Source organism: Hippoglossus hippoglossus, chromosome 9 (genome assembly GCF_009819705.1).
Source record: "Hippoglossus hippoglossus isolate fHipHip1 chromosome 9, fHipHip1.pri, whole genome shotgun sequence".
NCBI lineage: Eukaryota > Metazoa > Chordata > Actinopteri > Pleuronectiformes > Pleuronectidae > Hippoglossus > Hippoglossus hippoglossus.
In genome coordinates, this window is record NC_047159.1 from 26,909,445 (window position 1) to 26,922,167 (window position 12,723).

The 12,723-nt window shown below is 40.1% G+C and overlaps 1 protein-coding gene across 8 annotated transcripts in view; it reads right to left on the bottom strand.

The window, feature by feature from the left end:
• The window catches only part of si:dkey-61l1.4 (collagen alpha-1(I) chain), a 46,552-nt gene that overhangs the window by 12,464 nt on the left and 21,365 nt on the right, over positions 1-12,723 (bottom strand). For 6 of the 8 annotated variants that reach the window (XR_004614944.1, XM_034595715.1, XM_034595714.1 and 3 more), the window contains 26 exons: positions 11,766-11,819; positions 11,413-11,520; positions 11,016-11,069; positions 10,233-10,286; positions 10,088-10,132; positions 9,941-9,994; positions 9,736-9,780; positions 8,888-8,941; positions 8,740-8,790; positions 8,551-8,604; positions 7,509-7,562; positions 7,155-7,208; positions 7,003-7,047; positions 6,852-6,896; positions 5,860-5,967; positions 5,660-5,713; positions 5,454-5,507; positions 5,233-5,286; positions 3,610-3,717; positions 3,265-3,435; positions 2,444-2,551; positions 2,295-2,348; positions 1,661-1,714; positions 531-584; positions 380-433; positions 139-243 (listed from right to left, as the gene is read on the bottom strand). Coding sequence is in view for 7 of the 8 variants with exons in the window: in XM_034595715.1 (XP_034451606.1) it covers positions 139-243; positions 380-433; positions 531-584; positions 1,661-1,714; positions 2,295-2,348; positions 2,444-2,551; positions 3,265-3,435; positions 3,610-3,717; positions 5,233-5,286; positions 5,454-5,507; positions 5,660-5,713; positions 5,860-5,967; positions 6,852-6,896; positions 7,003-7,047; positions 7,155-7,208; positions 7,509-7,562; positions 8,551-8,604; positions 8,740-8,790; positions 8,888-8,941; positions 9,736-9,780; positions 9,941-9,994; positions 10,088-10,132; positions 10,233-10,286; positions 11,016-11,069; positions 11,413-11,520; positions 11,766-11,819 (1,749 nt within the window). In the remaining variant the exon portion in view is untranslated. Of the gene's footprint in view, positions 1-138; positions 244-379; positions 434-530; positions 585-1,660; positions 1,715-2,294; positions 2,349-2,443; positions 2,552-3,264; positions 3,436-3,609; positions 3,718-5,232; positions 5,287-5,453; positions 5,508-5,659; positions 5,714-5,855; positions 5,968-6,851; positions 6,897-7,002; positions 7,048-7,154; positions 7,209-7,508; positions 7,563-8,550; positions 8,605-8,739; positions 8,791-8,887; positions 8,942-9,735; positions 9,781-9,940; positions 9,995-10,087; positions 10,133-10,232; positions 10,287-11,015; positions 11,070-11,412; positions 11,521-11,765; positions 11,820-12,723 lie in introns of all 8 variants that reach the window. The other 2 variants (XM_034595717.1, XM_034595718.1) reach the window with 2 other exon arrangements.

A 12,723-nucleotide genomic window follows, 5' to 3' on the forward strand; every position in this document is an offset into this window, starting at 1 on the left:
TGGTGTTTACACATTTAAGAAATCTTTTGGAATTAAGATAATCATTTAAAAAACAACTACATGTTTTTTTTCAAACCAACACTCAAGCTAAAATCTTAGATTTGTATAAAAGGCCTTTTCAGATTAAGCTGTCATCACCTCTCCTGGCACCCCTGTCTCTCCAGGCTCTCCTCTCGGCCCCTCGGGTCCAGGAGATCCCTTTGCACCAGGGTTGCCAGGTCCTCCTCTGACTCCTGATGAACCCTGAAGCACAACAACATCCCCAGTTATGATTTGGTGACATGCAGTGCCAAATCATATATTTTTAAACTAATATAGTACAGTAGTGGGTAAAATGAATAACTTTTTACAAATTTGTCATGTTGTTCTATTCACGTACTGTTGTTCCAGATTGTCCCATGTCACCTTTCACACCTGGGCTTCCTGCCACGCCCTGTAGTTAGACAGAGCACAGAGGGGATGTACCATGGTAATAGATGGACTGTTGCTTCACATCATAAATATAAGTATTCAGCAGGAGTGCTCTGTACCTTAGGACCTGGAGTTCCCTCATCCCCCATCAAACCAGCAGGACCCGTATCTCCCTGTAAACAGAGTATGTCCACTTTATCAAAAAGTAACTTCATTCAACACCCACATGTCCACCCTGCATCCTTCTCTTCATTCTGACTGGGAAACAAACCCTTGCTAATGTGGTTGTGTGACGTAGTCACATGGACAGCTCTCAGCATGTGTATACCCAAGACACATAGAGGACACATTTGAGATCCGACCACTTCCGTAGGTGATCACATAAGAAGGATCGCCTACTCAGCTGATGTCCTCTGACCCGCTTCAGTTAAATAATGAACCAAAATAATTGTGTCACTTCTCAGTGTTTCTCAAACATTGATTTATTTGTAGCCACGACCATAACATTAAAACCAATGACACGTACAGATTTGTTTTAATGGGTCAAATCTTATTCCATATACAGCATATTGATTCACCCAGTCCCTCCAGGCTCCTCTCTCTCTTTATTTCTTATTCTCTACAACACACAAACAAATTGCAAACAGATGCGTCTGTATATTCAGACTGGCTAAAACAATGAAGTGGTCAAATGTGTTTATTTGCTTATAGAGCAGTGAAGTGAGATCAGATCACAGCTGGACACAGGAGACACTTTCTAATGTCAGATTTAAACTGATGTCCATTTGTGATCCAATCACTCAGGATGGATGTTGGGACCAGGTTTGAACAGGGCCTCATTGTTGAGGGCAAAAGCCACAGTTCTGTAGAAAAATGCCCAGTTAATATAAGGTGGGAGACAAATCAAGAAGGTGTTTTCCTAATTTAGTCTTTTGAACATTAACATTACCTCCTTGTTTTTTGCTGAGGGAGAGATACTCCCAGATAAACCTACACAATCCTGCCAGGACAACACCCATTTGATTGAACTCAAGATTGTTGAAGCCTCATAGGAACAGAACACTGGATTTTCAGTGAACTCACGTTAGGAAGTAGTGGTTTCATAGCCAATATGCAGAGGAATGATTAGAGTAACCAGTAATTCTTTCAAAATATAGCATGTGAGATCTGTATTAACAGAAACTTTAAAAAATCCAGTCCTATCATTGGAAAACATCACATTGCTCCATCACAGTGTGAATTTGTCTACCTTTAGTCCTGGTGGCCCATGAGGTCCTGGAATCCCCAAAATACCTGGAAACCCCTGAAAAAAGATTAAGAAAGGTTTACTGACACTCTTTACACTCTGTAAAACAAAAAAAAAGAAAGAAATATCCTTTATATGTACCTCCGCCAATGTGCACTGTTTCAGACTACATCATTTTTTCCCATCTAATCCATTCATCTTTGAGTCAAAGTGACAGCTGGTCAAAATTCCAAGATATTCCCTAGAGGCAGTCTTGAGATATAAGGTTGAAGAGGCCAAAAACACATTTTAAAAGGTCAATGTGACCTTCTTAAGCGTTCTTAACATAACGCATTCACAAGGCGAAATAGGGTCTTGTGAGGTCCCAGTGACATTGACCTATGACCACCAAAATTTAATCAGTTCATCCATGATGTCAAGTGAACAGTGGTAACAAATTTGAAGAAATTCCCTCAAGGTGTTCTTGAGATATTGTGTTCAAGAATGAGATGGAAGGACAGACGAACAACCCCAAAACATTACACTTCTGGCCACTGGCTGCCGCTGGCGAGGAGCCATAACAACGACACCTGTTCTTCAAAGTATCCGACTCAATACAATGATGAATTCACTTTCTTCAGGGCAGATGGTAACTGACCTGTAGTCCTAATAAGCCCGATGGTCCAACCGTTCCCATCAGGCCCCCTTGACCCTGAAAGTAGAAACACATGGTGATGAGGACAGATACTGTAGATAAACATATGATAATATTGACTGATTAATAAAGAGGTATTGAGGCTCATTTACCATTTGGCCTGCGTAGCCCTTTTCTCCTTTTGATCCTCTCCACCCTTTGATGCCCAAGACTCCTGGAGGCCCCTCTGACCCCAATGGGCCAGGATTTCCAACATATCCCTGTGAAAAACACATCATGATTTACTGAATTTAGCAGAACTCTGTGTATAAAAGTATTACCCCCCCCCCCCCCTTGTAAATTGGACCATCCTGATGCAGCTGTACTCATTGTGCAATCAACTCAATACCACTTCAATGATCTACATTGTACTAATTAAGTGACCTCTAAATTCAATCAGCTATACTTGTCATGAGCAATGAGTACTTCACTGGTGTGACTGACTCAAACACCCAGTGTGGTTCAGTAAACAAAGTCTTTGAGTTCTGATGTAAATTAATCTTTCACTCCATCTCACTTTTTAAAAAACATTCAGGAAGGATCTTCAGATTCTGTGCAAACAATCTATGGGACTGACAAGAACATTTTTAGACAAAGTGGATACAACTATGATTTCAATGTGCCAAATACAAACACATTTTCATATCTTCTGCTGCTGTATCATATAAATATACTCAATTGTATCTGGAAATGATCTACAAATGACATTTTGTATTTTGTTTTTTCACTTTGTAGACCTATTTTCAAAATGTCAAAAAAGCCTAATTAAATGTAATCTAATCTAATCTGTAGCAGTGAAATGTGGAAATGTCCAAGGAGAATAAATACTTACATACAGAACATGTGTACAGGAGTATAATAGATGACCTAACTAGAATAACTGGATGTTGTAAGTTCATTGAAACAATAAAGATAGTGGGGAGATGGTACTAGCCTTGGCTCCTTTAACACCCTGATCCCCAGGTGATCCAGGCCCTCCAACATCTCCCTGCACAGAGAAACGATGTTGAAGAAAGAACCAGCAGGACTCCACCACCACTTCAACCAGTGTCTCAATAAAATTAGAGCTAGCTGACAGTAATTCAACATTTTGGGGTTTCTTAGCCTGTTGCTGTTGCTTAGACAAAAAACATGGTCTCTTATGAAACCACATTGGGCTGTAACATATCATGATGAGCAACTTTTTCAAACAAATAACTGGCAGATGGATCATTAACTATAATTCTCCTCAGTTTCAGCTCAACATAAAATAGTTGGATGGCATGACAATAGATCGTACCTCTTTGCCCCTCTGGCCAGGCTCACCCTGCAGCCCCCGGGATCCCTGAGGTCCTGGCTTTCCCTTTGGTCTCTTGGGTCCTGGTGGTCCCTGAGGGCCCGGAAGTCCCTGTTCCACCAGGACAGTTCAGTGTTTGACAGTTTTCAGACGTTGTCCTCTGTGAACCCCTGACTAATTTACATGTTGCTGAATGTATGTTATCATTTTATTTGCCTCAACTCAGGCAAACTGGGATAAAGGTTGGCTGGTCAGGTAAAGTTGGGAACCCCATCCCGCTGAATACACCTTTCTGATGTCACACAGGTGTCTGTGATGGCAATTATCTATTTCTGAAATGCCTTCATGTTCTGCCAATGGAGGCGAGAGGGGAGACAGGTATTATCTACATTTCTTTCTTTTGTTTTTTACTAAACAACCTTTACTTCAAATGTAAACAGACAAGTCTATCAAGATGTTCCTGGAGAGACTCTCTGAATGTATGGGCCATTATCCACATTTTCATCACAGCTGGGATTTTTACTGTACCTTGTCCAGTTCATTATTGCATATTATTGCATTTAAATGCTTTTCAGAAGCCACAACACCAAGCACCAGTTTGTAATCCTCACAGACAGTATTTTATAACTCTGGGAAGTTATCATTTTAGATACTGTTAATTTCTTTGTTCCAACTGGGGCAGATAGAGGAAATATGCCATTCACACTAAGAATCGTGCAGCATTATTTGATGGTGTCCTCTTCTGTGCCAACGGACTGTTTTTGTGTTAATTGTTCTGAATATAGACTCATGGCAGTACCATTATCATCCTATATATAACAGGGGGTAAAACGTGTTCTGCCTTTTTTGTATTTTCTAAACCAATCACAGCCCTCGATGCAACAAAGGTGCCTCTGAAAAAATAAGAGATGAAGGGGAACTTGTTCTCATGGAACATTTGCACATGGGGAGATGATCACTGCCATGATAACAGCAAAACATGTATGTGTAAACTCTTGATTGATTGAAATTGACACAGTCGTCGGAAAAAGGCAAAATGGATAGGGATCAAACTGTGTACTTAAAATACACGTAAAATAAAGCTGTAAAGTTTTGTAGCTGTATAACTATTTTGTATATCTACACTGTTTTCTATGTACCAATATAGTGTGGAGTCGTTCAATTACTAACAATTTATCATCAACCATTTATGAATATGTTTAATGAGTGATGGGTCAAGAGTGAACACAGCCCCGATATAATATAATATATAATAACCAAAACATCTTGTATGGAGGCTAAGTCAATGACAGGAGCACCGGATGAGACATGACTGATACATTTTACCAGTCTGCACAGCAGCTAGCTGGATTATTTGTTCTATTTGCACTCCTCTACAAGGTAACTATCAGTTGTTCATCTGGTTGTGTGTTCAGGGGTTGTTTTCCCATGGTCTGCAGAGGCAACACCTTGCTGAGAACATGTGGCAGTGGATATTGTGTACATCCCTGTTGCAATGAAGTGTGTAAAACACGTGAAACACTGCTTTTCAGTCTCTTATTAAGTTCATCTATACATAAAAGATTATTTCATGAATATATAGTAATACAGTCAGTGTGTGGGTGTTTTATTCAGTAAGACACAGACCTGGTCACCTTTTGCTCCAGGAATCCCGTCTTCTCCACTTGGCCCTGGAGGACCCTAGCATGACAAACATGATCCCATTTATCATTAACACAGTGAAATGTATAACAAGGTTCCTCAGTATCATATACTACGAATTGCATTTCTAAAATATTGAAGATAACAAGGTTTAAAACAATGCAGTATATCAGAATAAGAGCAGTGTGTTCAGTGTGCTAACAGACCTGCTGCCCATCCAGTCCTGGAGCACCAATAATCCCAACAGGGCCCATTGCTCCCTATGAACAATAATCAACACATCTTAATATTACTGAAATCTCAAGGGTTGGACTTTATTCCATTTTTTAACGGCTAATAACCTTTTTTTATTGCAACTAAAGCACCTGTTACCCAACATTCATAACATAAAAATAATACTAGAATCAGTTACCTGCTCTCCTTTTGCTCCAGCCTGACCCATCAGCCCAGGAATTCCTGATGTTCCCTAATCAGTAGAAGAAAGTTCTCGTAGTAAACATACACTGCAGTATATGATATGGTAAAACATGACAATAGGATTATAGGCAGGGCAGCATCGCAGAGTTTTATATCAATATGTAATGAAGAGGAAGGTGAAAAGTACCCACTCACTGGAAACCCTCTGGGTCCAGCTGACCCTGGTGGCCCTGGTGACCCCTGACCCCCTGGAGGACCAGGGCTCCCCATGCCGCCCCCTGGTCCAGGCTTGCCTGGAGGACCCTGAAAAAATAAATATACATGTATATATTTTTAAAAGAATATCATCATGATATTCAGATAATGAAAAAAATATATCATCGGACTGTATTCTCTGTATTCTTTGTGTGTGTGTGTGTTTGTGTGTGTGAAAGTCACATTGAGTTATTATTTTATGTCTGACATCAGAATATCTCAGCTTGAAGATTGCAGGGGGAGGATGGATTTATGGATGTGCCCAAGGGCCAATTGGAATATAATCTATTCACACATAGTGGGTATTCAATTCCTTCTTTTTCAAAATCGATTCTTTCAATACTAAGACAATGTGATAGTGATGAAGTGTTTCATTTCAAAATAATCCCAAATCCCTGGAACTTCTTTAAGGCACTAAAACGTTTCTGTAGACAGTTTTTTGCCTGTATTCCTACTGCAGTCTATAGACCAGCAGAGTTTAGGCAAATAAGCCTGCTAACAACTGATGGCTACAACAACCTGTTCTACTGCAGTACACCAGACAGCGTTAATGCACAAAATGATCCAATGACGGAGATGCTCTATAAATCGAGCAACACTTCAACAACATGGAGGATATTTAAATCGCGATGGTGTTAACCGGAAAAGGCGCAAACACCAGTAACAAAGTGAATTCGAAACACCTGACATACTAAGCTTAGTTACTGCAGATACTGACTGGCTGAAATAAAATCCTGGAATACTTGACCAATCATTCATGTTGAGCCTGCAAGCTCCACCCCAAAGGTTCCTGTCCTTTCTCACTACACCTCTGATTAGGAACTTTTTGGGGGTAAAAACCTAATTAAGACAGTGGTCTATAAAGGCTCCTAGTTCCCAGGGGAGGTTCCTGTGGTGGAAACGCTGTTCATGAGTCTGTTCGACATACTCACTGGCAGCCCCTGAATGCCTTTGGGCCCCAACTCTCCAAGACGGCCCTAAGAGAAAGAGATGACAGGTTACCCTTTAACATTATGGCAGTTGATGATGTCTTATCACCTTATCACCAACTACCTTATGGGTGTACAGAAGTCATGTTCTCACCTGAGGCCCTGGAGGCCCTCTCTCACCAGGAAGGCCCTGCAGACCCTGAGAAGACAATGATTTAACAGAGGCTGCAGCCAAGAACAACCGATGTGTATGTACAGCTATGTGTTTGTGTGTGGACATCAAAGGATTTCACCAATCACACTCACTGGAGGTCCAGTCTTTCCACGGCTGCCAGGAAGTCCTCTGACACCAGCGTCTCCCTTCACAACAGGTAAGAGATAGTAATATAATCATGTTTTGGAATAATGAACCTCCACAAATCCTCTAGGACACAAACACATCCACTGGTTGGCAGCTTAATCCACTTAAAATTCTAATATCTGAAACTTTCTATTGAAGCACATCCTGGTGGGTTATGAGAAAAATATATATATATATTTAGTTTGGCATTTGCTGCTAAGGCCAATTGGCAAAGTAATCCATACTATATACATGATGTTTGCACTGATCAGGATTCAGATTTTATGATCCGTCACAGTGCAGGAGTAGCCAGGCCTCACCCTTTGTCCCATGTGGCCTGGTACCCCAGTCACACCCACTGATCCGTGGTAACCCTGTGGGGGAAGTTGACATTTCATGTTTACATTCACATGAACCTTTAAACCAGTTACTAATGCAATTCTGCACAATCAATCAATCAAATTTTACTTGTATAGCCCATATTCACAAATCACAATTTGTCTCATAGGGCTTTAACAAGGTGTGACATCCTCTGCCACAACACTGTAAAATAAAAAAGCTTGATACATTTTTTTGGTTATTTTGTTTTTAAATAATGCAACAATTTAGCATAACATTCCAATAGCACTGTCTAATGGGCTCTGTCCCAATTCCTTATTGATTCTAAGCAGAATTGTCCTATATTGTACTAGAAAGAGGACGGAAAGAAATAGCAGGCAGCATGCATTCGCAGATTTTTGAATGATATTATTTTACATGCACATGGGGGAGGAGCTCAGAGCTCTAAAATAAATTATGAGTGGAGACAAAACAGACAAAACAGCTCCAAAAAATCTTGGGGAAAAACAACTGAAACCCTTTGTTCAGACTTGTACTTGTGTCACTATCCATTAGCACATTTACACTCACCTGTCCACTCCCCTGGACGTACCCTACTCTTCTATCATCTTTGAATCAGTTTATCAAATATGACACCTTTATAATGATGTCTGTATGTTCTGTTCTCCATCTGTTTACCACACTGTTTTTAAATCATATTTTACTCGTGATTAAATTGGAAGAAAACAAAGGAAAATAAGACGTTGTTTTCACATATGCAATATAACGCCCCCAAAATGCATAAAAATACTTTTGGAAAAAATTGGGGGAGTTGCATATTTCTTGCTCTTCAAAAACTAAATGTAAAACTTAATTGATGGATTAACCAACATAAATACCCTTATGATACAGAGTAAAGACCTACTGCAGTCAATCCCAAGAAGACTGAACTTTTGAATTGTCCAGTTTGATCAAATCAGAGCAAAAAAGAGATTTACTATCATCTCAACATTAATTTAACCAGCATGATGAATGGTCACTTACATACATGCCCACTGGACCCTGGGGGCCCATCATTCCCGAGTTTCCTGTGAAGCCCTAAAAGGAGATATTAAAATAAATTATTCATATGTTTATTAAAAATCTGCAAGTTTAAACATGTTAAACATGCTTATGTTGATGTCACTGAAATTGACTGTATTCATGCTTTATATTAGAGGATCATCAGCTCACCCTCTCCCCAGCTGGTCCAGGGATTCCATTTTCACCTGGCTTTCCAGGAGCCTGTTTAAGTCACAGATGAGTCATTTCAGAATGTTCAGAAACCCCAAATGAACACACTGGTTTGGAAATATGATCATTAGAAGACGTTTTGACCTACTTTCGCTCCTGGACGACCTGTCTGCCCTCGCTCACCAGCCACACCTGGAAACCCCTTCACCATAGAGAAACCAGAGCTTCTTTTACCAATATTGCATAACAACATGATTCAGTTGGCTCATGAAGGTGCTAGTCGGCTGTTATTATTCCCACTGAAGGTCAAGGTCACTGTACTGGATTAAGGCTTCAGACTGATGCAAACGTTTCGGATAATGACAAAACTTTATGCAGCCTTGGGGCTGTGGGATACACATTTATATTAAAAATCAGCAAGATCAGTAGAAAGCCATGCCTGCCATCAACCAAAATATCTTCACAAAGTATCCTTAGTGAATATTGACTGTAACTGAGAATTTGTCAAATCAACATAAATCTTGTTAGCTATCTTAAGGCCTTGGGAATAGGCCTACCATATAGCATTTTTAGCTTGGCCTATAGGATCTGCTGCTCACAGATTGAATTCATGTCGATTGAGCTGCTTCCCTCTGTTCATCGCAGAGGGGACAGAACCCATGTATAACTACATGCAGTGCAGGTGTAGCATCTCTCTGAATTTCTAGTTATATACAGTCTTTATTTTATAGATTTAGGCTCTGGGGACTTTCCAGAATTCGATGAAAGCTTTAGGCGAATTTCCCCAACAAAGTTTCCACATGCAAAACTGTTTGCAAGAGCCTTTTTTGCACCTTTTGTTATCAGTGAACTTCATTTCAATTATTTGTACAGCACAGCATCACATCATAAATTATCTCAAGGAACTTTACATAGAAAAATCCAAACTTTACAATATTGTAACTTCCAAGATAGGAATTTGTCCCCCCCCCCCCGTGATATAAAAGGAAAACTCACTCTGTCTCCTTTAGGGCCAGGAGAGCCAACGGAACCATAGGCACCCTGCACGTAAGACACATTGTGTTACAATGTACCTGTATATGTCATTACATTTGCATCGCAATGCTGTAAAAGATTTTGTGATGGCTTGATGGAGCTGACTGAGAGTGAGGAATTAAGCAAAAACTGAATTTTATGAGATGAAAAGTTATAAAATGGGAACCTGTGTACCAGGCTTTCCTTCTGGTCCCTCAGTCCCAACATGGCCTCTGAAACCCTGTAGAAATACACACAAACAAACACACAGATATAGCTTAGAGATTAGTAGAGCAGACTTGATGAGCTGGATTTGAGCTTGTTTTGTTCTTACCAGAATGCCAGGTATACCAAACAGGCCAGGAAGTCCCGGGCGACCCTGTACAATGATAAAACAGCTTTTAATACAATGAATGTATTTGCACAGCAAAAATATTATATTGATGAATTTGATTTCATACTGTTCCAGTTATAGTTACCCTTTGTCCTTTGAGTCCTAACTTCCCATTTTGTCCTGGGGTTCCTCTGTTTCCCTTAAATATGGACACATTGAACTTTAGACTTAGACTGATCTACTAAAATCACTCTCTCTTGCCCCTTTAATCCGGATCCGCACCAAAATTTAGTGGGTCCTTCCCTGACCCATACCACACCATCCCACCAAGTTTCATGGTAATCCGTCCAATAGTTTTTGTGTGATGCTGCAAACTAACAAACAAACATACAAACAAACGCAGATGAAAACATAACCCCACTGACAGAGGCTGATATTATAAATATATTGTATTGTTAATAATTTAATGAGCAATTGCTAGTGTAGATATTTAATTATAATCATTATTTCACACTAAAAGCACATTTTGACTGAAGACAGAGCATGTCTTTTCACAGGTCATAGTAACTGGTGACAAACCAGTGTGCACTATAGGGAGTATATTCCTTTTCACTTGTCTCTCTCTGTCAGAGGTCAGTCTCAGTGCTTTCAGTGGAAAAAAAAACCTGCCAGTGGACAGCTCACATTCCTATTATTTTACACCAGCTACTAAATACTACTCGTATCATTGTTAAGTTGTAGTGGAAGTAAGAGTGGCACTAAAATTAGCGGTGCTAACAGGAGCATCAGCAGAGGTCATCACATGGGTCAAAAGTCTGTGCTCAGTGCAGGGCAACGAAAACAAATGTCCCAGTGGAAGATGAGCTGTGACAGATATGGCTCAGTTTTATTAGCTTCACTTGACCAGGCACCAATAAAAGCCTCTGACCTTTGGCCCTTGTTTCCCAACTGCTCCCTGGAGACCAGCTTCCCCATCCTCACCCTAAGGAGATACAACATGGAGAGTCATTCAAACGATTGCATGCTCCTCGACCACACTATAAATGTGAGAATATGTAAGATCGAACAATGTTTAAACCTTATGAGACTTCTTTATTATGGCTACAAGCAAATCTAAGATGACAAAGATGCAGGTTATTTCACCACACTGTGGCATACAACGGTATATTTAATAATTATATCAGCAAAATGGATGTTTTCCTACCAATTGTACAGTGCCTAATAAAACTGTTGTAGTTTGATGATACATTGTTGTATCAAAGTTGGTATGTTTTTTCATACCAACTTTGATACATAATCTAATACAACAATGAGATCATATGTACCTCTGTTCCTCTGGGCCCAGGCTGACCTCTCACCCCTGGAGAGCCTGAGGTGCCACGTTCACCCCTCTCTCCCAGACGACCCTGGATTCCTGGAGCACCTCGTGGGCCCTAAGGGAACAATAAGTTCAGAGGTTTAGTTATATGAAAGGTGCCGTATGGGGTTAAGTGACGTACCATTGGAAACTAGGGAAACATATGCACTAACACTGCAGTATCACTGTCATTAGACAAAAACTCCTGTTCAAGACTACATAATACCCAAAATATATTGATATGCAATAAGAGAGTTCAGCAAAACATTTACGTAGTTTCATTGTACAGTTGATCACCAATCACCAATGTCTTCCTCTTACTCTGTCTCCTTTGGGTCCAGCCTCTCCGTGGTCACCATCCCTTCCTCTGAAGCCCTGCACATGAACATGACAATACATCTTTAGTAGATGTCACATGGTTTTATATGCTGACTGAGTTTGAAATCCCTTTCAGCTCTATTCAGTTCAACTTGTCTTTTAACCCCTAAAAGAGACTGACATTTAAAAGGACACAGTTTTCAATTAAAGCTGCAATTATTTAATATTTTATTGATTTATTATTAAAACAAAATATATTGTGGTGGTCACTATCATCAGTGTTTCAGCTGTTTTAGTAAAAAAGCTCTGATAAACCCATTGTTTTCTACCTACCACCAAATGGCAGATTCAATTTGTAGCTAAAGAAGACAGCAGGACATCTACCTGTAACATCTCGTTTAGTTTTCTGCATGTCCACTTCCTGTTTTGTTTTGTATATCACTAAGATTTCCTGTCTGTGCAGTTCCTGGTAAATTTACTTGTTCACCACTGTTACCTGATTAGTTTCCTGTCCCTGTTTTTCCCGCCTCGAACCCCTTGATACAGTCTGCCATTCCCTGATTGTTCCTTTGCCAGATTGTCATTACACTAGTGTGCGTGCATTCCAGAGTTTTTCTTTGAGTTGCTTCCCTGTGTGCGTTCCTTTTAGGACCCTTTGGGTATAACTATTTAGACTTTTATATTAAACCCTGGTCTCCTGAGTGTTTTCTGCATCTGAGTCTGATTACCCTGCCATTGTCACACTGTTGGCTAAAAAGCTGAAGTTATTTTCTGATAATTTTTTGCAAGTTTGGTTGAGACTAGAGCAAACTATAGTTTGGTTTTAAATAGAAAAACACGGCAAACATAATGAGTGACAGCTGATTGGTCAAGTGTGTGTATTAGTGGGACCTTGACACTGCCGCTCGTCTCCATGATCATTACTGTGCAGACTCTGGTTCCATAACATCACCAGCAGCGC